The 23955-nt window shown below is 36.4% G+C and overlaps 2 protein-coding genes and 1 pseudogene across 7 annotated transcripts; 1 reads left to right on the top strand and 2 right to left on the bottom strand.

Moving 5' to 3' along the window:
* Positions 1–506: 506 nt before the first annotated feature.
* Positions 507–2743, bottom strand: LOC145204793 (serpin B4 pseudogene; annotated as a pseudogene). Of its 2 annotated transcripts, none has more exons than XR_013853531.1 (2): positions 2440–2743; positions 507–2204 (listed from the first exon to the last, which is right to left on the bottom strand). The product of XR_013853531.1 is annotated as a serpin B4 pseudogene, transcript variant X1 (transcript). The 2 variants fall into 2 exon arrangements; XR_013853532.1 differs by having other exon boundaries at positions 2527–2743.
* Positions 2744–6075: 3332 nt separating this feature from the next.
* LOC145204859 (uncharacterized) lies at positions 6076–13092 on the top strand. 3 transcript variants are annotated; one of them, XM_080077465.1, is made up of 12 exons: positions 6076–6131; positions 6219–6451; positions 7628–7749; positions 7875–7972; positions 8039–8168; positions 8551–8635; positions 9041–9213; positions 10379–11160; positions 11624–11749; positions 11811–11872; positions 12263–12429; positions 12688–13092. In XM_080077465.1, the coding sequence occupies exons 1-12, from the start codon at positions 6076–6078 to the stop codon at positions 12859–12861; spliced, it is 2208 nt and encodes a 735-aa protein (XP_079933591.1). In that variant the 3' UTR covers positions 12862–13092. The 3 variants fall into 3 exon arrangements, with proteins under 3 accessions (XP_079933591.1, XP_079933592.1, XP_079933593.1); XM_080077466.1 differs by lacking the exons at positions 6076–6131; positions 6219–6451 and adding an exon at positions 7467–7554 and having other exon boundaries at positions 12688–12926; XM_080077467.1 differs by lacking the exons at positions 6076–6131; positions 6219–6451 and adding an exon at positions 7469–7559 and having other exon boundaries at positions 12688–12926.
* A 927-nt stretch (positions 13093–14019) lies between these two features.
* On the bottom strand, positions 14020–23723 carry LOC145204862 (uncharacterized). 2 transcript variants are annotated; one of them, XM_080077469.1, is made up of 12 exons: positions 23385–23723; positions 21575–21834; positions 17954–18072; positions 17756–17853; positions 17521–17650; positions 17360–17444; positions 16787–16941; positions 15436–16307; positions 15204–15356; positions 14861–15086; positions 14290–14532; positions 14020–14155 (listed from the first exon to the last, which is right to left on the bottom strand). In XM_080077469.1, the coding sequence occupies exons 1-11, from the start codon at positions 23666–23668 to the stop codon at positions 14371–14373; spliced, it is 2544 nt and encodes an 847-aa protein (XP_079933595.1). In that variant the 5' UTR covers positions 23669–23723; the 3' UTR covers positions 14020–14155; positions 14290–14370. The 2 variants fall into 2 exon arrangements, with proteins under 2 accessions (XP_079933595.1, XP_079933597.1); XM_080077471.1 differs by having other exon boundaries at positions 16787–16944; positions 23385–23721.
* Positions 23724–23955: the final 232 nt, after the last annotated feature.

Genomic DNA, 23955 nt, shown 5'->3' with positions numbered 1-23955 from the left:
TTGAAGCAATGTTTAGGTAACAAAAGTAAACATGAGTTTACAGCTTTTGAAATTAAATAACATAGAAATATACTGTCTGTCCTGTACAATTCTTGATTTTGCTTCATTGATATAATCTTAATTCTTAACCCTGTATTTATTCACATTGTTTAATATATTAAACAAAAATTAACTGATTGAGGTATTAAATTACAATTACAAGAAATTTTTTTTCATGCTCTACCAATGCCACGGTGCTCAATTTTTTGTAAAGTAAAAACACACAAGTTTGCAACAATTGAAAGGAAAAATATATAAATATTGTTCTGTACAATTTTTGAATTCACACAAATTCGCTTCAATGACACAATATTAACTTTCTTCAATTGCATTCAAACTGTCAAATGCAGTAAAAGACAAAAAAATGATTGTGATACCAAAAAAACAATTAGAAATGTTTTGCATAGTCTACTAATACTAACATTTGAGTGCCATCAACAAAAAAATATGTGTTTGCTGCATATATATATTACATTAAAAAATTGACAGAATGTTTAATATAACACACATGTTAGTTGCAACTATAAAATATACAATAAAAGCATGGAATTGAAGTAAAGCAAATAATGGTGAGCAACAAATTTCTTGTTGACATTATTATTATGGAGAACTGAAACGTCCACAAAATAGAACAGTCTGGGTAGGTCTGTGCATCAGAAAAAACATGAATGGATGATCGCAAGTGAATGTTGCGGGCCCACTTAATAATACACACTCTCGAAATCCAGTCACAGCTGCAGCCTCAGAACCTTCTTCATTAACTTCAATGAATGCTTTGTGAGCAACTTTTGAGATAAACAAGCCTTCCTTGGGAGAAATTCCTTTCAGATTGGCTGAATCTTCATCAAAGACATCATTTATTCCAAGTTTTTTCAAAGCGGCAACCAAATCAAATTCTTGTTTCAACTTCATTCTAGGTAGAGACAACTCCACTTCTTGACCATACATTGTATTGAGTTTTTTCAAAATCCAAGCAGGATTTGCCCTTTTTTCCAATTCAGCCAAACCAAATTTATCATCAGGAAGCACAATAACCATGGAAACGGCATTCCCTTTGTATGGCAATTCAACAATTTGATCCCTAGAATGTCCGTCAAAATAATACCTAAATTCATCTGATCGAAACATCATATCAACAGACACAGTTTTTCGAGGTTTAACATAAAACTTAGCTCTTTTAGTTTTTTTGACCTTAAACTTCTCCTTCCATTCCCCTTTAAAATACACAGCGTTTGCCAACACCAATCGAGTAAGAGTATCGAGTGATCCTTGAGGAAAAAGATTTTTGATTTTGCCCATTGTGCTTTCTTGTGCCCAGGAATTGATAACCTTTCTTGACTTTTCAAAATTTCCAATGAAATCCTGACCTTCAATGGTTGCATCATAAAATTTCTCACATTTTTCTGTAAACTCTGTTTCCAAACCAAATGTTGCTTCTGGAAATAATTTATTTGCCACTTTAAGAGTGACCCTGCCTTGAGCTTTTTTTACACCAGCTAGAATTTTTGCAACCTCCTCATGTAGATTTGAGTCACAAACATCAGAAAATCCAAGTCCTTCCTTTAGTTGTTTAGCTGTGTTTTCCCGTGAACCAAGCAAGACCATCGACATTACTGCTGAAATGCTGAAAGGAGAGAAAAACAAATTTTCGTTCCCAATTTTAAGTTCATTGTAAAGATCCAAGCAAAATTTCATGTTTCCTTCTTGAAGTGGTTTTGCCATTGTTGTCATGAAACATTTAACCTTAAACCTTAAAAATCTAAAATGTTTTTACTAATAAAATCTTAGGAGCTGAGAGATCTGCCACAACTCTGCATAAATGTAATCAGTAGGTAAAATAAATACAAATGGTGTGAGCAAAAAAAGCTTGCCCTAAAAATGTTTTAGGCCTTTTCATCGAAACAAAGCAGCAAAAATGAGAACAAACAGGTTTAGAACTTGTTTTACAGTTGGTGTCAGATAGAAGTAATGTAACGAACAAGAAAACAAGTTCACGATATAACATTCGCCTTGTCAAACATTTGTGATGAAAACGAGAATCCACAGATTTTTCTAGCCCCTGTCCTGCCATGTGGTGAATGCTTGGTGACCAGCTGATTCAGTATATTGCCTTTGATAGGCCAGGCAAAGTATGATTTTGAATTGAGAATGTTGAGCTTTTGTGTCTAAACCAAGCAACACTTATTACAGAATAAGTAAGTTGAAACCACACTTTTGAATTTAAGTCAGCTTTCAAATTTAATCATTTTTTTCAAATGTTGCAATGCCAATATATTATCACACCATTTTATCATAAAGTTACTGAACCCTTAACTAACATGCAGGCTTTGAAGGTTCTTTTTATAAGTTGTAATTCAATTGTTTTTACGACCATTGAAAACTTTTCGATCATTTACTTACCTAGAATTCCAGCTCTCGGCTTTTGTAAAACGCTTATTTATTACGGTCTGTTTGATTGCATAAAAACTTGACAACACTTTGTCTAACCTTTAGCACAGTATTGGTGGACAGATTGGTGAGTAATGGTTCAAACTTCCACATCATAACAAACCAACAACAAGCAATGTTGTGGTTGCAATTTTATTAACAGTATTTGAATAGAAACTCGAAAATCGTTTGGTGTGCCATAAAAAAATGACTTGCTTGTCAGATTTCCGACATTTGCTTAGCAAGTATGTAGAAGTAAACATTTTATGACCAGTATTTTGAGAAAATTTAATACTTTCCCTAAAGGGGAATACCCTAAACTAATACTGAGTAGGACTTTTATGAAATTGTAAGTTTTGTAGTCAACTTTAAATTAAAACCTGTCATTATGTTAATATAATTGTATTTGGGTAAACATATTATTTATATCACATTAATAGATCTATCCAAGTTGTCATCTAACTTGTCAAGCTTTTTATGATAGCTGTTTCTTCGCAATTTTCTTTAACCTAAGGCGCAAGGATGGCAGTACGGTATGGTACGGTACGACGGTACGCAGCAAATTTCATCAAAAAGTACGGTACGTAGGTACAGTACGCAAAGAAAGCTAAGGTACGGGTACGGTACGTGGTACGGTCGATCACTAGAGCGTACCACCGTACCAAAAGCGTACCGTACCACCGTACTGGTACGTATATTAAATGTTGATTAAACGATCATTTTTAAATCGTTACCATTTGCAGATAATATCAAAATTGTCTGAAACTTGAATTTAGGTTGTTTAAAACATGATTTCTTCACAGTGCCCTGTATCAAAACAGGGCTTAAAAGTTTATGACGTCACTGCTTAACAATGTGTGCTTACTATGCAAAAGGAGGGTTACACGCATAGGCGCCGACTGCCGAGTGGGCGGTTGTGGGGTGGGTTTGTGAAGTACGGTTGCGGCCACCGTGGAATTTTGATTTGTTTGTAGCGGTATAGTACAAAACATCGTAAAATCTGAAGAAATTTGGGAACTACACAAGCATGCAGGCAAAAAGCAACAAAACGCGTGGAAACTACAACGTGTTTTGGTTATAGCTTTGTTTTTGACGTCAAACAAATTGTTGACAGTGAATTTCTGGCCATTATTATGTACAATGCGATTGTACTGTAATGAATGGTTAGTTTAGACTTAGCAAACGTTGCTAAACGAATAAAACGTTATAGCAACTTGTTTCAACTAAATATTGTTTTAAAGAAATGTTTTTTTAAGAATTTAACGAATGTTACATTCTATTGAAATTTTCTTGGGCTTTGAAGTGGGTTCGTGTGGTTGTACGCATTAGTGACGTGACAAAAGTGACGTCATAATTTACGTCCGCCACCTTGCATTTTTATAAAACTCGGCGCCTGTGGTTACATGTACCGTAGACGTATTATTAAAACGCGCACATGAGAAGAACAGAGATTAACTCGGCATTTGTAATTGATTCTCCAGTTAGTTGAAAAAGCTAGCTAGTGTTGTTGTCTCTTCCGCACCAATGATTTTAAGAAACATGCTGTTGAAAATTACACAGTGTCACTGCACGAGCTCATCGTAGAAAACGAAATCAACCTTTTATTTCGAATAAGCTGGTTGTAATGGGACAGCCTGTTTAGAGTTTAGACAACTCTCCTTTAATTGCATGTCATATTGTCATAAAATGTATCCAACTTAATCCCGATTGGTTTATTTGAAGGTACGGTGCGCAAATTTTCGTACCGTACCTTGAGTACGCTTTGATTTTTGACGGTACGCTTTGATTTTTGACATGTGGTTAGGTACGCTCTACGCAACGAGGTACGTGGTAGGGTCAACGCAATACGTACCATACCGTACTGCCATCCTTGCTTAGGCGCCCCAGACTTGCAGTTGAAAGGATTTATGAAAATAAAAACACTTCATCGATACAAAACAAGTAAGTTTTCTCTTTATTTAAGTATTTTTCAACAACATTTTAAATAGGTTTAGTCACTTAGATTACTTGGAAATGATTTAAGAGTAACTTATTACATTGCAAATAAATCCAATACAATAGTAAAATTGTGCCCAAACAACTTTCTTCGTCACTTTAATACGAAGTGATAAACCATTTCTAGTCAAGGGATTCTTTTTGTCAATTTTACTTGTAAAATTGCAACATAACTTTCGATTGTAAAATGTTCGGCCCCTTAATTGTTATCACTTGGCTGACCCAAGTACTTACAGTAACCAGTTATGCGTTCATCTGTTATGCAATCTTTAAAACACAAGCATCTCATTCGAAAGAACAAGTGATGGCTAAAGCACAAGCAATCAATATATATTACATTACAGCATGTTTACAAATAGGCTACACATTTTAATCTTACGAAAATTAAATTCCAGACATAAAAATCCAACTATCCAAGCACTAAGGGCTAGTTTAGAACTGTTTGCATAAAGAATAAATAAGTACAAAAATACTTCTCAAAATCGGTCTGTTTTGGGGTTTATCTTGGCTAATAATATGAAATTTGCTAAGTATTTTATCCAAAAGAAACATACTTTTAGTCAAAATGTATTGAAAACAGCTCTTTAGCTTCAATCATTGTTAACAAATAACGTACCTGATGACAAAATGTGTTGCCTCGTGAAAACAAAACAACACACAAAAATGTCAACCAATAATCTCAATCATTTTTAGCTTATATTCTATCTTCCAGCAAAACAGCGCACAGAATGCGAAACCCGAATACCTGCATCAGCACTTTGGTTTGAAATGCCTTTTTCTTTAGAAGTCAAGGTCGTTGAGCCTCAGTACCCGTGCCAAAACGTTTGCACGCGAGGTGATTTTTCGAGCCACCCTAACCTATTTGCTACTAATGTCCACATACTTTTTGAAATGGTATTGACAACTAATGCATTGCTGTTTTAGGTTTTTTGTGATAAAGGGCCTAAAAATCAGGCTACACGCATAACTTCTTGTCACAGAAGATTTGTATAGCTTTCCAATTTTTACCTAAACATTTTGCAAGCCGTGATATTAGATAAGAAATACTTTTTGCTCTTCGCAGTCCCACTAAAATTGGCGGATCGCTAAAGGACCACAGACCCCAGTTTGAGACCTGCGCTTACCTAGCCTTTTATTACTGATAACGATAATGGCATATAAGCATTTGTCGAGACGTTCGAATAAAAAAGCATGTCGCTTTTTACGTCTAATTAGGCCGTTACATTCCTCATTATAATTAGATGTTTGTGAATAAGTAAAAACGTCGTATTCTTTTCGCTGAAGCGTAGTTGTTTATGTAAAATGTATCTCAATTTGCAGCCCTGTAAACCGTGCCTTCCATAAAAAGAAATTAAAAACGGGACACAAAAGCTTTCTTCCCACAACTTTTTGTCACTTTTGGGGGCGTACCACACATCCGACCCCCAGCAGGAGGTTTTTGTCGCTGGAAAACTACAAGAGAAAGTTTTTGAATACGCATTTCCTGTTTCACAACAATTGCGTGAATTGTATTCACTCTTTGGCCTAAAACAGCTGCTTGACTTTTTTACGAACCCTGATATATAAACCAACCAATCTCACGACTAAAATTCAGTCCTAGAAACGAAACGTTTGATGGGTTTGTGTGATATTTATAGGAAACTTTATGCTGAAATTTTGTTGATATCAAGGTAAAAAATGACATTTATTTCAACTCGAAAAAGGTTGCTAATGTATTAGTATTAACGCTTTGTAACAGTTTTTTTTATATTTAACAGATATATAATCTTTATATTGCTGTTAATTCGTATTAATAAAATGGAACAGCAGAAGATTGTTTCACAACGTTCGATGCATAGTTTCAACTCTTTGCCGAAGTTAAACATTGCATTGAACAAACCATCAACCCTGAATAGATGTCATTCTACGATTTGCCGCCCAACATCGTGCTACGTACCGTTAGTGGACTCAAAAGAACGATTTGTTACTATGGAGAACTTATCACAATTAGGTAATCAACAAATTTGTTTGTTTCTGTGTTAAAAATGCCGACTTATACCTAAAGAAGTTAATAAATTCATTAAAGAGCCTTGGCGTTCAAGACATTTCAATTAGAAAAGTAAGAGACTATAGAAAGCACAAAATAGCCAGATGTACTCAGTATTGGTAGACTTCATTGCCGGCATTGTTACGTAACAGAGGTTCTATTCATTGGCGGTGTATCAAAGAACGTCTGGATTGTCGTAGCCATTCGTTTCGAACTAGCCGTTTCTCAAGTCTGTAATTGCCAACAGTAGTGTAAAAAAGACGTGGTATCATTACAAAAGCATTAAAATAGATGCCAATGCACAACAGTTTATCGTCGAGTTGTATGGAATGAGTAAGCTGGATTTAACGGCAAAGTGTTGAAACAGTTTGCAATTGGATAGGATAGTTAAGAAATAAACCGCGCAGTTAGTTTCTGCTTACATTCCAATATTTGGTTTTGTATGACCCAAAAGTTTGTGGGCCGTTTATGTAGTTTTTGTTAATTTCAGCATTATTAATATCTATCAGCATCAAAGATAGACAGACTTCATGAAACACATATGCGTTGCATTTTATGCCTAGTTTCTGAAGGTAGTATGCAGTGGAGAACTTCGCTGGTGATTAGAGATCAAATAGTCCGTGTTCGCATTTAACAGCGGTAGATCACACAAACTGTTAGCGGTAAAGATTCGAGTTCAAAGACGCCGCTTTACCGATTGTGTGTGAAAGTGTCGTGCTGTAATCCCAAGAAAAAACAGTAGCCCTCAACTCGCTGTGAATTTTTACGAGGTGGAAACTAGTTTAAAAAAAAGCTGGTCACAGAGAAATTTACTCATAAAAGTCAGGTTAAATAGTTAATGTAATAAGGTTGCAGAGCAAATTCGTTACAGTAAGCTTAATCAATTAGCACAAAGTTAGCTTTATAAGTTTTTTTAGCTCGTAAAAGCATAATGTCTATCAATACGTTTTTCGCGTGGTTATTGCAATGCAAACTAATAACGTATGCCATATTTGCTACAGAGTTAAGAATAGTTGTGTATACTTGTCATTGTTTTGTTGACTGAAAAGTAACAGGCGTTATGAGAGGTAAGGTACAACCAAACCACATTAAATAGTTTATTGGACTACATGTTGATTTAACAACTTGGTTTGTGAATAGGTCAGATGAAAATGGTTCTTTGTGGGACTCCAAACAAAATCACTATCACAGTTTTGGGGCTTCGAGGTTTACCAACTGAAAACACAGCAGGCCAAGCACCGAGTAACTCTGCATATGTAAAGGTACGGCTAATACAGAAAGCAAAAACTCATCAAACACGAAAAACTACAATAAAAAGTTGGGAAATATCCTATTTGGTTCAAGTTTTACGCCTAGTTGCTTAATCATTTGTGTTGTTGTTTTGTAGATTTCGCTTTGCCCTGACGAAGAAACCCGCCTACGTCACAGAACAGCACCGCAATACGTCATAAACGGCTCTGTGACGTTGCACGACAACTTTGCATTGTAATTGAATTTAATTTTGTTTGACATAAAATTCAACAATTAATTTTTATCGCTTTATATTTGCAGTGACATCACATCGGCTGACCTGGCGAAGAGAGTTCTAATTTCAGCGTGGTGCAAAAACGTTCGAACTGAACAAACTTGTTTTGTTGGTTGTATGAGTTTCGGTGTGAAGGGAATTGTTGTCGGCGAAGATGTTAGTTGTGTTGAAACATAAAATTAAGATAGTTATCACGACGACTTTAAATATTGCAGTGTTTCTTTACTTTTTTGTGATCGTACCTTAAAATCTTGTATGTTTGTTTTTCGTACTAAGTTACTTCTACAATGGCTGACAGATAAAAAAAAACTTCATTAAATAAAGTAAAACGTAGTATATATATACATATGATACATGTGTTGCATATATACATTACGAAAATCATCTTAACAGTGCAGCAATTAGACTCTGGCAATATAAGTTTATTCGATGTTTTTCAGTAAATCATTTTTTTAAATTTCGGCTTTCAAATGGTAAAAGTTTTTTGGTCTTTGCTGTTGATTGTTAAAACTAAAACGAGCATTTTGTTTCGTCGCAGCAAATATTACAAGGTTGGTTTTATTTTCTACGCGAATCGCTTGGAAGACGAAAACATCTCAAAGTAAAGACTGGCTCAGTTGCAAGTAAGCTTTATTTGTGGATGTAAACATATCCAGCAGTTTTAACATTCCAAATATGCTACCTACAGCACTCACTATTCAACAATATTCAAGAAAATCAAAAGCAATGTGCCGATACAATTATAAGTTGGCTGTAGACTGTGCACATTGATGTTTAGCTTTTTGGGATACCATCAGTTGTACGACCAATGTTTTGTCACTAGCTGCACTAATAAAACTAAAGAACAAAGAGTGTACAATGTCTGCAGCTAAAATTTAGGCATTTCAAACCTTTATAATGTAATGAAATTTACCAATTTAAAAAATTTTCTTGTGCAAAAGGCATGGAATGATTATACTTAAGCCGTACCAAAACAATTAGTTTTGTAATTTTTAAAAGTTTTGACCGAAATTTGTCTTCCTATACAGTCGCTACAACGCCGGTGAAGGCAAAACCACCCAAGCGCGACGAACGACAGGTGCAACATCAGGGAAATCCCCTTCCAGATGTGAGGTACAGCACTTTGCCCACACGAGGGCGCCACAGTTCGCGTATAAAGTCGTCAAATGGCGTTCGAAATGCCGGTACCATACATCACAAGGTGGGCAACCTCATTGAGTTTAAGAGTTTTTGAAAAAGTTGTAAGTCGGACCGGGATTTTTGGGTCTGACTCGGGCTTTAAGTTGGAAATAAACGGACTTGATTTGGGCTTTACTTAACACTCGACATCATTTGTACCTAAAATGTTATCAACTTTTAGTCCTACATCAGTCATTGCAAAAACATGTCGAGTTCGGGCCAGATTTTTGGCTCGCGTGTTTGTGCCGGGCCCTCGATTTCGGACCATTAACAACACCCATTCATTATTTTAAATATTCAATCACCAAAACTACCAAACCGAAAATCACCAAAACTACCAAACGCCAATCACCAAAACTACCAAACCGGCCCTTCTGCTGCATTGCCGAAAAGACGAAAAAGATATTTTATGCCTGCATATGTACACAACACAAAATGATAAAAATTATGAGTTAGCTACTCTAGCAGCTGTTTACGCGTCGATTTGTCTGACAACACACCAGCGTCGTATAACTGTGATTATTCGATTCGTCTAGCACAAGATTATTCACACCTACTTGAGCGAGTAAATAAATACACGAAAAGAAAGTAAGAGGTTATTTCATCTTGAAACTTTCTCTCTCTATCGCTTTGTTTTAGACGAGACATCGTTCAATACAAAGCGCCAAGTTAGTGTCTGTGTAGATTGGTCTGTAGGGAAAGCGTCTAGTTTATATACATTGATTTTGTGTTATCATTTAGGCAAGGTATTGCAACAACTGTTTGTTGAAAATGTAGAGATTACTTTGAGTTCATAGTTGTGTTTTTATTAAAAATAAAAAAGTGATGTTTAGAGTTTGTTAAACTTTGGTAAATAATCGTAGCTAGTATTAAAGTCATGTATCTTTTTCTATTCTTAAAGTGCTTAGACGTCCAAGTAAACAGGATTATAGTTAACTAGTGGAGATCATGTGCAAGTTACAACACATGACACGATTACAAAGTAAAGAACTTGCATCGAAAACGCCATCGAAATTGGATAGAACTTATGACAATAGTTTTGTCAAAATGTCTAAATAACGAAACGAATGCGTTTCATGCAACTGTATTGGCAATTTTGTTTCAAGTTAAACCTTATATCTAAGGGTAAAGCAATATGCAGAACCTTTTATCAATTTCGTAAAATTAACTAGCGCTCATTCGTTCAGGTTTACGCAGGATGTCAATGCAAGTTTTGTAACAAACAGCAACAAACCTCAAAATTCCCAACCTCCTTCTCTGTAACGAAGCTACACAAGCGACGTCACAGCCCGAGCGCGCTCGAAGCAGCGGTGCGTAACAAACGCCAGAAGATGCCAGGACGCTGTGACGTCACAAAGGATCCATTGTCTTCGAACTCGCGAGGCGCTCTACGGGATCTGGCGTCGGCAGGAAACATAAACGTCGCCAGTAGAAGAAATGTACACGTAAGAGTAGGGAATTCCCCCGTGCTGAAACCGCGAGAAGCCGAAGCAAAGGTTGAAAGTCCGATGGAGCTTAAGCACGTTTCAGTTCAACGCACAGAACTAAGATCGGCTCGAATCGTTGTACCCGCTGTTCTATGCAGATTACCGCTTAGCGATTCGCGCCATGTTGAAACAGGCGATTCAAATTCGGAAGGAAGCGGAAACGCGCAGACAACGGACGATTGTGGTTACCATAGTGACGATTTTAACAAAGAGATTCAGAAAGACGTCGAAAACGAACCCAACACCACCACAGCCGGGGTTGAAACTGAAACTGAAAACGTGAGAGATGACGTGTTTCACTTCGACCCCGCCGCATGGGATATATTCCGCACACCTGTTCGTGGGAGAAAAGCGGGTCGACTTTCCCTCGACGCCGGACTGAAGGCGCTTCAAGATCTGAGGGTGACTGGAGAGGGGAATAACCTGTCAAATGACGTCATACAGGAAGACGTGTCGGAGGAAAAGACGAAGACCGGGAAGTTGTGAGTATTACGTAGCAACGAGTTGTGTTTATATCTTTATAAAGACAGTAGCCCTTTTGTAAAACGTTGCTGTGAGGACATTGATGGATAAAACTATCTCGTTATGCTAGCTTAAGTTATCTGTTTACGTCATATGATACATGCCTTATTAACTCCACACGACACATATGTACATCCCAAACACATAAGTGCATGTAGTGATTCCCAAAGTTTTCTATACGACGGTCTGCATAAAAATCACCCTGAAAGCTGTTGAATGTTGATGACACCATTCAGAAAATAACTGGGATTATAAGAGTGATACAAACCAAGCGAAGACTCAAAACTTGTTTAAATACGGGACAAACTATAGAATGGCGAAGTGTTTTGTGTTCCATTGAAATATCAATGAAATATGTTCTTAAAATTTACTCCATAGTATTATTGAAAGCAAACCACTAATCAACCTTTTATGACTTGGAAGATCTGCTTTTAAATCGTGGATTCAACGCAAAGCTTCTGACAGCACAACTATAAATTCGAAGCAGGAGACCAACCCATCAAAAAATTCAAATTTTAAGAGATCTTCAAGTCTGCGGAGATCAAAGAGGTTGGTAGCTGTACCCCCTTAAACTCTTTCAATGCAACTAAATATGGATTTTATTTTGCAGAGAAACTTGTGAATCATGCTTTTCTTCCTGTTCAAGTCTTTCGCAGCTTCTTTCTCGTAAAGGTGATTTACCGTTCACTGTTTATGACACAAACTATAATGTATTTGAAGTTATTAAGAGATCTTTAGAAGAAGGTGTGTGTTGTTTTTGGTCCTTTTTATAATACAAACTCATTAAGAGGTTAGATAGAAAAGAAAAAGCGTATATAGTTTCCATTATATTTACTTAGTTTTCGTCCAGAAATGTTGTCCAATTTACACAAAGGTTTTTTTTTTTTTTTGATAACACTTTGGCTTACCCACCAGCCCCCAACACAATTTTAATCCCGACAGTATTTGGTTTTGACAATTAAACTTAACCAGTCAAAGCTCAAAAGTACTAAAGCGATTTTTCTTAGATTAAAAACCAAACAAGAAAAGCAGGATGTGAAAAAATATTGTTTTGCTCCGCAGGAGGCACAAACGCATTTCGTTCGTTTCTTCAAAGCGAGTTCAGCGACGAAAATCTCGATTTCTGGCTCGAGTGCGAATCATTCAAGCGTGTCAGAGGCGCCGCCAAAATCCACAAGGTGGCGACAAAGATCTTCAACCAGTTTCTTGTCGGGGATTCCCCCTCGGAGGTAAGGTTTCATGCAAATACTCAAATTATGATTTTTTTGGTTTTGTTTAGATTATGATTTTGTTTGTTATATTTCTGCTAAACTTAAGTGTTTTAACTATTCATTATCTGTTAAAATTCATACACATTTTTTAAGATAAATTTATATAAAGGGCAATTTGTTTTTTTGTTCACAAAACGTTGTAAAAATAAACGCTAAAAATAAAGAGAAGATTTTTTAGCTGGATTTTATTTGATAAAAGAACTTTATGTCTCGCAGATTAATGTGGATTCGTCAACACGAGATGAAGTGAAGTCAAAATTAGAAACACCCAGTCTGGAAATGTTTGATGAAGCGCAAGAAAGAATTTTCAAATTAATGGAACAAGATTCTTTTCGTCGTTTTCTTGTGTCAGATTTTGCTCACAAATGCAAAACTCACGCGACTTCGTAATATTGCGTTGTTTTGTTTTGTTTGTTTTCTCTGCTGCTTTGCGAAAATAAATCAAAAAGTCGTTATATGTGGAGATTTACAATGATGCTCAGTTGTCTCAGTTGTCAATGTAATTTAATGTATGCAGCCATTTTGAGAACGCATTTATTGTTTCATTTTCCTTTTATTATTTATTATGTTTTTGTTGATACATAGTTCGTTGTTGAGAGAATACATGTAAAGGAAGTGGGATTAGAACCAACAACCTAACGAGCATAACACGGTTATGAAACTGTCAGGCTATTTCGAGCGCTTAAAAAAGCATACGCAAACGCAAAAAAACGGGTTTTATCTGAGAAGTTAGAATATATGCTCAAGATCAATTGTAACCATTTAGCTTTCCGCTATTAAAAAACAAAAAAATACAAAAGCCTTTTGTTTATCGTACTTTGCATTTCTTAATTTGCATCGATAAGGTTAGTTTTCAAACGTTAGCATGTACAACATCTTACTGAAATACTTTGTGTTGTTCGATACACCATCAAACAGACTTTACTATTCCGCTATTCAGGTGGTTATCAATACGTCAACATTGCAAAACCAAGAAAATGTTTGACCAATTTTAGTTTTATTTGGGCATTGTCAAATTTGTGTATGTATGAAATAGCAGAGCATCTTGTGAAATATAGATTTATCGTGTGAAGGGAAAAGTTTGAACTGTTATGTACAGTTGACTCCTGTATTGCTTCCTTTGTTGTGAGGTGACAATACAACACACGGGCCACAAATGTTTCTCTACAACAAACCGTGCGAAAATACTTGTCTCGAGACTTTGGACTTTGGAATTGTGACTTAAGAGACAATAAGGGTCTAACGCTGTTTGTTTTTGTTTCATTTTTATCCCTGAATACGTTGTGCTCACAATGTATGCCCTGTCAAATTGCCTGTTTTCAAGTTAATTGAACCTTTTTTTATTTGAATTTTTCGACTTTAGACTATTGGTGACTTTAATTTAGTTGAACCCATTGGTTTTCACTTGGTGGGAACAACGCTGCTTAAGTTTTTGCTCAGAAAAATGCAAGCGGCCAAGGCGGGATTAGAACCCACAACCTTACGAACACAAGGCGGTTGCGCTAACTCGATCAACTAGGCTAACAGGTTTTAATTTTAGACACAATCGTGTTTGAGAGTGGATTTATTTCCTAGTACAAAAGCAAAAATAGCAACGTACACAAAAATACATGACAAAAGCTGGAACTTTGAAGACGAAGTAGAACGGTGATGTGCAAATTGTTGAACGAAGAAAAAATAGAATCTGAAAAATAAAAAGTTCACGTTTTAGTTTACTGAGAAAAATCTTTAAAACACAAGATGCAGATATTTCAGAATTTATCAAAAACACAGTCACACACCATATATTGAAATTTCACACATTTTGCTTTAGCTCACCTATTGTGTTTGTGTGACACCACGTGGTAAAAGTAATTTGCAGTGAAACTGGGTCAAAGTTGACAGCATCTTGTAAAGTTATTATGCTTTGCATTTGTGAGCAAGATCTGACACCAAAAATCTCCGAAACGAATCTCTCTCCATCAATTTGAAGATTCGAATCTGAGCTGCTTCAAACGTATCAGGGCTGACGTCGTTTAGTTTTTGTTTTGTTTCGTCGCGAATGTGACCGTCAACATTAATCTAAAGAAAAATTTAAAGTTTAAAGTCATGACAAAACGCTGCAAAATCTTTAGAAAGGTTGATTGACAGTAGAAAGATTTTAAAATTTTTGGAAGAAATAAAATAATAGTCCACATAAGAAGTCGGTTTAATGATTTTTACGTTAATTAACCTTTCAAGTAATAGAGTTATGATAAACTACTAGTTTAATCTAAATTAGTTTCTAAACTTTTATTTCACTTCCACCAAACTTGTATAAAATTACACAAAAGTGTCAATTATTTTCACCAAAAATAGTTACGTTGGATGGTTGACTAATTTCCTAAATCCATAAGACATCAATACACACCTCATTAGGAGATCCCGTTGCTACGTAACGCTCATATATCTTTAGCGCCACCTTACGAGCTTTACTGGGCTTGGTAAGTTTGAAATTTTGGCAATCCACCCAGAAATCGATGTTTTCTTCGCTGAACTCGCGTTGAAGGAAAACACGGAAAGCGGCAAGGCCTCCTTTCTTTTCGAGCAGTTCAGATAAGTTTTGTACATTCCCGAAACAGTTGTCACAGGCGTTTCTGCAAAATAAAAAGTGTTGTAAATATTTGATAAACAAAAGTGTGAGCTTAAGATTTTTTTAATGATAATTGTCTATTACTTGAAATATTTGTGTGTGTGATAAAATTTTAAATTACCTTTTGGGTTTTCGCAGACTTGCCGTCCTTCGAAGTTTATTTGCTTCAATTTCGCACCGACGTTGACTTTGAGAAGCTTTCAAGGTCACAACAGGTCGATGTTGCCCATCTACGTCACCAGCCCGACGATGTAACCAAGTTTTAATTGAAAAACTAAAACAAAAAACGAAAAAAAATGAATAAATTTGCAAAGAAAAACCTAAGAATAAATTTGAATGAAAATAATTCTTACAATTTTCCAGACTTTGATTTTTCTTCGACATCTTTAGTGATGACGTCATTCGGATCAACGAACCCGTCGCATGTTTTAATGAGGTCATTAATGACGTTGCAACCGTCGACTGGTGCATTGTGGCATGCTTCTTCCTTTACGTCACCGGGCAAATAAACGTAATCGGAATCGGTCGAAGATTGTTGTGACGGCGACGATTCCTCTGACGTAGTCGATGACGTAGACACACCGGTGTCACTATGGTAACCACGATCGTCAGAGTCAGGTGACGAAGGTTGAGCTTCGCTGTCGAACTCGAATTTGATTGGTTGAACGTTTCTAACTCGGAGATGCCGCAGTTTTGAAACACTGTCACTTGGTTTCTTCAGTTCATCGACCATTAACCCCTTCTTACAGCCTTGTAGTGAAGTAGGCGACACGATACGTGCTGACCGCGTTTCCATTCGATGAAGAGAAGCTTCCTTGAGCTCGCCTTTACCCACAAATACGTCATCATCTTCGGTGATTTTATCCGGGTCGGCGCAGTAGCTGATGCGAGATAGGAGCAAATCGTTCGAGGAATAATTCTTCCTCTGCAAATTCCGCCTCCCGCACGGCGTCTTCGTTCCCGCTTTCTGCATTGTACCGCCTGTGACGTCACAAGAGCGCTTCTCGACCGCCTGACCAATGCTACGACGCGACACTGATGACGTAACAATTGGGCTGCCCCCCTGGTTTGGAATTCGCTCCCCCAAGTCGTAGTAAACGACCCCTGGGGTTGAGACCCCACCCGAAACGCGACGACGCTTGTTGATTTTAGAAAGTCGTCTACGCTCTCTGTCTACTTCGTCCACAGTGCAGCAGCTGCACGAGCATCGATCGTAAACACAAGTCTGCAAAGAAACAAAACATTTTATTACTAACTGTTAATTGTAATGAGCACTTGAATCTGCCTTGAATGCGGGAATGCTTGCTAACTATTGCAGCATATAACACATGTCATTTCTGCAGAAGTTGTTGCACATAAACAGTTTATTGGTAAATTTCGAACCAACGGCACAAACTTTGTAACTTTTATATTTTGTCCATAAACACCTCAGCATATGTGTAACTTTGTTTTAGCTAAAATAGGTTTAAACTACAACAAAAATCCTTTCGAGTCCTGAAATACTGCTTTTCTAATCTACTAATGTTTAAGTGAAAAAAAAAAACTATCTTTATGAACTATATTACACAATTCTAAATTTCAAATCTGTCTGTGTCACTCCCTTGCTCATGGCAAAGCAATTTGAACGTGGATTGTTCGGTCACGGGACTGCATTATGACGAAATATAGGGAAGAAGTCGGTTCAAGCTGGAGGGAAGTTATTACCTTGGCATAACCGCTCGCCAATGAGCTGTCGCTGCTTCCTGAGCGGTTCGAGAACCTTCTGCGGGAAGTTTGGGATCGAATCTGGTTCCCGCAATTACTTCCGCTCCCACTGTCACGTGATTGTGTATGCTGTCGCGGTGTGCGGTGACGTTTTGCTGCTAAACAACAAAAAATGTTTTTGAAAATTAAAAAAATAATTAAAAGTTTGTGATATATTTTTTACACGTAATTTATTTGTCATTTAATAAAACTAATTTTGAGCTTAATGCTGTATTTGCTATGCTTGGTTTTTTTAAACAGTTTTTTAACCTCTGTCTAAAATTTCAGTTGTTTTGTTTATTTTTCGTTCAAATTTAGTTAATTAAATGTTCATTTAAGTTGGGATTGCTTATTTATGAACTAACATCAAACATCTGCAAAAATGCATCGAACTTTTCCTGTCAGCAATCTAACGAGTCACTGAAGTGATTTGAAACAATGCCCAACAATCGCTATTATTACATCACTATTCAAAAAGCGCTTTTCATCACAGGAAGGCAATCTGTTTGCTAGCACTCATGCGGTTTGGCTTACCTTCAGTGGATGAGAGGAGCTTGACTTTCAGGTGCTTTCTACGTCCGAGGTTTTCGCGAAGGAAATAATACCAGCCTTGAATGATCTGATACAAATAGCAAAGAGTTTTAGGACCAAGTTTGTATTTATCATCTGAAGTTACTGGATTTTCAGGATTTTACCTCTTGGTTATTAATGATGTTTCTTATTCCGAAGCTCATGCATCCAATAAACACCGAGCGCTCAGAATCTAAGGTTTTGCTCCAAGCAGAGATCAACAAACGCTTTGAGGCGTCGCGATGGTTAATGTCACTGCAAGAAAAAATAACAATTAACCCACTGCGAAATATAACTGATGTCAATTAAATTTTAAAAAAATTGCAAAGTTACTAAACAACTTTGAATAAGATTACTTACAAGGAAAATGTGTCGTGGAGGGTAGTGACGTCATCGTCAACACGTTCCGCTTTAGTTCTATGACGTATGCGACTTTCAGTGTCGGGTGCAAGGGAAATCTGCGAACACAACACAGTTAAATACCAAGTATTAAACTCAATATCGCCTCCATGTGGTAATAATGTTACAGAATATTCCGACACAAGGTGTCGCACTCACCTTCAGGTAAACTTGGTTGGGCACGCCGGATACTTTGCAGACTTGTTTGAAGGATTTTAGGCCGAGAAAAGTGACGGTGAGTTTTTTCGAAGTTCCACAAACCACCAGCTTCAATTGACCTATGTGACCGAAACACTGCATCATTATTACGCTGTTGAAATACTCGTTCTTACAACGCAAGCTTGTAGACAGTTGGTTATTGAACAAAACTGCACCAGACACCCACCTCTTAATTTTAATCCATGCATGTTTATCAAATTTAATAATTTTTACTATCTTATAATTAATTTTGGTCGCTGCAAAATTTTCAAAATACAAATAATCAGTAAATTCGTCTAAACTGAAAAACTTTATAATGTAGTATTACAACCACTATCTGGCACATTTATATTTCTGCATGTAATTTAAGAAACTTTCGCTCAGTTGCGAGTCCTCTAACTGATGAACGATTCTGATCAACGCCTTCTGTTTATCTGCTCGTTAAATGCACGAGATGAACGAATGCGCGAGTTTTTTACGAGCTGGATTCGCATTTTTTCTTTTTCGCGTCACAATAGCGCAGCGGCATCTCTAAGATTCAAAGCAATTTTCACACGCACTAAATTGCGCCACGCGTCGAGAAAAGAAAAATATTTTCAAGTCTTTGTTTCGTCCTTTCAACTTAAAACTACCAGCGAAAAAGTTGTGTTAAACTCTTCTAATATTTCGCCGCACTAGACCACATGGCATGAATCGTTTATTACATCATAACAGCATGAAAAGAATATTTCAGACCCTTGCTTGGTGACAAAATGGCCTTTATAAATTTAACAATACAGTCATCAAAAACAAACGAATTTTAAAGTAAAATTCAGAAACAAACGTAATTAAGTAAAATTCGTATTTTGAAAAACTAAACGCAAACTTCGTGTTTTTGAAAAGCTATTTTAAAGGTTTGAGTTTAGCAGGTGAAACATAACAAAAGTATGGAAGCGTGTCCATTTTCTACGTTGCATTTCGGCCTGTTTAATGTGGGATTATTGAAACCTGCTGACCTGATGAAACAGGGTAAGTGGTTTAATGCGAAAAACCTGCTATGACTCCATCCTAAGTCACTAAGGTGTGTTTGCAAGGCTTCCAAAATCTCCTACTCTTATCCCATCCGCATTAAATCAGACAAAGAGGTGACAGGTCCATGAGAAAATTTTTGTTGTCGAAATTTTGGTATTTTACCACGGATTTAAAAATACGGACCCACGCTTTTATTTGCAACCCTAAAATCGCAAGTCTAAAAATGTATTTAAATTTCGCTAAACCAAAAACTGTTCAAAAACGTGGGAAAAACATTCGCCATAGTTTACAATTTTTACAAACTCCTCTCATAGATTGAAAATGCGTCCTACATCTGAAGACAATCTATACAAACAGAAACCCACTTTAAACCATCTCTTATTGTTTTACAGCTCAAAGAGTCTTTTTGTGCTTCAACTTTTCGCACGAGCCACTGAGAAACTCACGCTTCAAGTTCTCACGCGTCATGCCGCTATGTCATACTGTGACGTAACAATGCCCGTCGCGATGTGACAAAGAAGTATCGTTTTTGCAAGCGATAGTGAGACGGTGCAACCCACAGGTGGATAACTTGGGTAAATAATACCACATAATCGTTTGGCAGTTTACCTAGATTTAGCTAATACATGGGAAGTGATTATAAGACTAGAGCTTATAATAAAATCGCAGACAGTTCGATAATAGGCGATATTTTTATTTCTGGTCCAATTTAATCGATAAAACAATTTTTCATCAATTTTGCGACTTTAATTCAACTAAATTGTCAATTTGACCGTAAATTTTATCGCAACTTTCAATAATTTTTGTTAAATCTATTATTGCGCCCAAAAACCTACAAACCATTAACGTCACATTGGTTTAAATTTGGAATCCAAAACGCAAAGACAATTTCGCAAACTTCAAAATTATACTTTCTTGTAACTCGATTAATCTTAAGCTTTAAAACAAACGAAACTTGATCTAGCGAAACAATTTGCACACGTCAGCAAGTGTTGACGTCACTTCGCACCTGTCATTGCTAATCCCTATCGAGTTATTAAAACAAGCAAAGTAGTTCCATTCAGCTCGAGAAGATTATAACGCTTTGTTTGATGACTTTGTGGGCGTTTTTGGGCGGGTCCAATAACAGCTGATGTTATAATCATCAACATTATTATGCAAATTAAATTAATTTTTTTGCAAATAAAATAAATATAGCTAAAAAAGATGACTAATGTTTGTTTTAATATTACCAAATACAAAAATCTACTATTAGTTATTTGGAACATAAATCAAACAAATATCAATTCGTCGCGCTATTCCACATGTTACGTCACAATCAAATCGCGCAATACGCCGTTACGTCATGTCAGGAAATGATGGATGGTTGCGCGGACAAATGTGGGTCACGGGAGGGTTTATACGTCACCAAGCATGAATCCATAATACTAGGGGGTTCTTCCTAACTGCGACAATGTCATCTAGAGGTCATTTAACAACGCGAAGGCCCGAAATTATGTGCTATAATCGTTCGTAGTTTTGGAATAAGCTTTTTGACTACAAACTGATATTAAAAATGGCGGTTTGAAAATTAAAAGTTTTTGTAATTGGACAAGTCAACGTTTTTCTTCTTCTTTGAATAAGCGTGTACAAGTCAATTAACTTTCATCAGCGTTACAACAGACTTTCAACGGATTAACAGATTTTCTCCTTGGCAACCAACAATTAACAGAAACGCCGATGTTCAAGAAGACAGACGCATTTGAAAGAAATCAATTTTCTGCTCGAACAAACTGGATTCACCTACATGTGTTTGTTGCGTCACAATGGGGCGCACGCTTAAAGTTACTGGATGACTTTTTAGGCCAATTACGCAATTAGTAAATCGCATTGGAGCGCAAAAAGTTACACAAGACATTAGAAGAGCTCTGATTCTGCACATGATAATATCTTTACTATGATAATGTACTTTCTGTAAGCTTTACAAATTTAATGTTTGAAAACACTTTTTTCCTAATCTTTATGTTACATTGGGAGCTGAATTTCTTTGTTACGTCACAATTCGGTAGCAGATAACCCAGTTGGACATTAAAATATCCCTCAAAACACAAAACAAACATAAAAAATCCTCGAATCAGTTCATATCAAAACAACAGACAATGGGTCATTGTCTTATCACACGAGAAGCAAACAAAGGCAATACAACATGTCAGTCTGTTATTTGGAGCGGCTCAAAAATCCTAACACTTGTCAGTTTGTAAACCAAACATCTGCTTCAATCTAGCGATAAAGTGTCGCCGTCAGCATTTCTGACAAGTTAATTCGTTGATCGAGCTACATCGCATTGATTTTGCATCACGCAAGGCGCTAGTTTTAACGCTAGGGCAAGTTAGAGTGCATCGTGTAATTAGGCGTGCTAAAAATGGTGAGAAAATTGCACTACATTCCCCTGGGGTGCTAGTCCCACTTTTGTAGATTTACAAACTGTTTTTTTAATCTCAAAATTGACCTTTATTGTTTATGTTTAAACTTCGAGATATTTAATCTAAAAAATGAACATGTTCCCTACTAATAATGTATAAACCAACTTACTGTGTTCGGGAACGACTCCAACTTCTTGTAACCGGTCGACAGCGCCACCTTGTGGGAGTGAGCGCACAGACAAAGCTGTCCGCATGTGGGCGGTAAAGACTTCATCATCGTTTTCAGCCGATTTGAGGTCACTACTGGACATTTGCTTCATTTGTTGAATTCTTCGCATTTTGCGCATTCTAATACCGGGTCCGCCTCCGTAATTCATTGTGTCGTCTTCGCTAGATGTGCAATCACTTTCAGAATCGAATTGATTTAATCTGAAATGAGTGAATACACGTTAACAAACATTTCAACACAGACCAATCTTAATAAAAAAAAATATTTTTGACATTGCTTACACTTTACTGGTCTAAATCTGCTTAATATTTTTCTAACTACATCAGTGCTTTTTGAATGTTGGAAAGCAGTCGGAATTTTGTTTCTTGTTCTTTGTCTATTTCTTCATCCTGTCATATTACGCCGTTTTTTAAAAGATATACCGACTTAAATTTTCTTTAACAGTGCTAAGCTGCATTCTTTCAATATACATTTCTGCAACTTTATATAAAAACGTATATTCCTCAATCAAGCCAAGTTAACATCTGAACTGATCTATACACACATACAATTAAAATATGTGTTACATTCTTTTCTGTCTTAACTGCATTGAAACTTTATTTATACTGCTTCACCATTTCGGCGCTGCCAGTTATATATATTCGTGAAAACTAAATGGAAAAAAAAACTTTCCAATCTTATTTCCTGCAAATTCGAATCGCGTCCTATTGTTACGTAACACAGTCGATATCGCGTCACGCTTACGATAACATTGTGGTATGTTTCGGAAGCACGATATATTATCGCCGGGTTTACGCAAACAAGTGAATGTTATCGCGATACACAATTCGACCCTCTCTGGTAAAACATGCAAACTTTGCAATGCCGGGCTTAATGCTGATAAAAGTATATCGTGAAGTAATTAATATGTAGTACATGTATTTTTAAAAAAAGGCTTTTATTAGCACACAGGAATAATAAGGCAATTTTGTACATATTTTAAAAACTGAAGCAAAAAATTTAACATTGCCATTTATATGTTGGACATATTTGCGTAGGACGAAGTGTTAAGACTAAATTTTACTACATATTCCAATAATTTTAAACTGTTAGATTTGGGACATACAATAGTTGTTTATGAATTAGTTTGACCAAATATGGAATTAATTTTCTATTAAGAAACTCTCAATTTGTTCTTTGCTAGCGGATAGGTTATGATTTTGAGTGCAAGAACATGCACCAAGTATGGTAACAAGCAGTTGAGGGCTACAACGTGTTGCACTTAAATCCCAGCACAATGCGAATTATCCTAATTAAGACACGAAGCCCTTTCCCACGTTTTTCTTCAACACGTTGTGATGAATTATGGACAGGATATTTCCATTTAACGTTTCATTCCCCACACCCACTTACACAAAAGCAATAATTATCCTGATTTCAGCGCATACCTGTGAAATTAACCGTACAAGGCACGGTTTCTATTATAAGGGATCGTATAGTTTCCGAACAATGTAATAGTCATAAATAACAATAGTAGTTACAGGTTTATTTACTTATTAAACTAAGTTGTATTCTATTTGAATATGCAAGGTCAGCCATACAAATTTTTTTTTTAAATCTCCGCAATTATTCTTTGATTTAATTTTATAAAACTTTTTTCTGTCCTGAGATTATTTTCGCTGAAATAAATTAAACAAGTTTATATTCTATTCGAATAAGGAATGGCAAACATTTTTAAAACACGTTTTGTGCCAACACAAACATAACAAACCTTGCTCTAATTCTCGAAAACATCTCCTTGCGAGTGACGTCATCGTCTTCTGACGTACTTGATGACGTAGAACTTGAACTTGAAACGAGACCTCGTCGCCAAGCTGCCCTTTCAACGGCCATAAGCCATTGATTGTGTTGATTTGCTCCCAGATTTTCGGGAGCATCTTGAGGTTTTTTCTTCAAAATTTTGTGGAAAGTCTTCACTCTCAGTGTGGGGGTTTTCCCCACTTGCTTTGGTTTTCTGACGTCATTGGTAATTGTAGTCAGTGCTCGTACAGACATTTTGCTAAGCAGTATTGCCTTTGTTTTACAGCAATAAGTAAATCTGTCAAAATATATACAACATAATTAATATTAGCTCCTCGACGATGGCTTTAGTTTTGACGACACATCAACTCAGCTAAAAAGGTTCTTCAATCTCAATTACGTTCTGTTTAGTCAAGTCTGTGGTGCGTGTATCCACACAAAATGGAATAAATCTTGTATAAAAAGGTGTAGTTGCGTGATTTTAGTACATACAAACGTATATTTTTAGAAAACTTAATTAGGCAAAATATTCGCGACATTCT

This window comes from Phallusia mammillata, chromosome 8, assembly GCF_965637545.1.
Source record: "Phallusia mammillata chromosome 8, kaPhaMamm4.hap1.1, whole genome shotgun sequence".
NCBI classification, from domain to species: Eukaryota; Metazoa; Chordata; class Ascidiacea; order Phlebobranchia; family Ascidiidae; genus Phallusia; species Phallusia mammillata.
This window is presented reverse-complemented; position numbering and strand designations above follow the sequence as displayed.

Excerpts from the sequence above, each read along its gene's own strand:
- LOC145204862 (XM_080077471.1), bottom strand. The coding sequence starts at position 23,668 with ATGTCTGTACGAGCACTGACTACAATTACCAATGACGTCAGAAAACCA. Across the intron at positions 21,835-23,384 it reads TTTTCGAGAATTAGAGCAAG|ATTAAATCAATTCGATTCTG; the intron begins GTTTGTTATGTT and ends CACTCATTTCAG. Across the intron at positions 17,854-17,953 it reads CCAACCAAGTTTACCTGAAG|ATTTCCCTTGCACCCGACAC; the intron begins GTGAGTGCGACA and ends TTGTGTTCGCAG.
- LOC145204859 (XM_080077465.1), top strand. The coding sequence starts at position 6,076 with ATGGGTTTGTGTGATATTTATAGGAAACTTTATGCTGAAATTTTGTTG. Across the intron at positions 8,169-8,550 it reads GAATTGTTGTCGGCGAAGAT|CAAATATTACAAGGTTGGTT; the intron begins GTTAGTTGTGTT and ends GTTTCGTCGCAG. Across the intron at positions 8,636-9,040 it reads AAAGACTGGCTCAGTTGCAA|TCGCTACAACGCCGGTGAAG; the intron begins GTAAGCTTTATT and ends CTTCCTATACAG.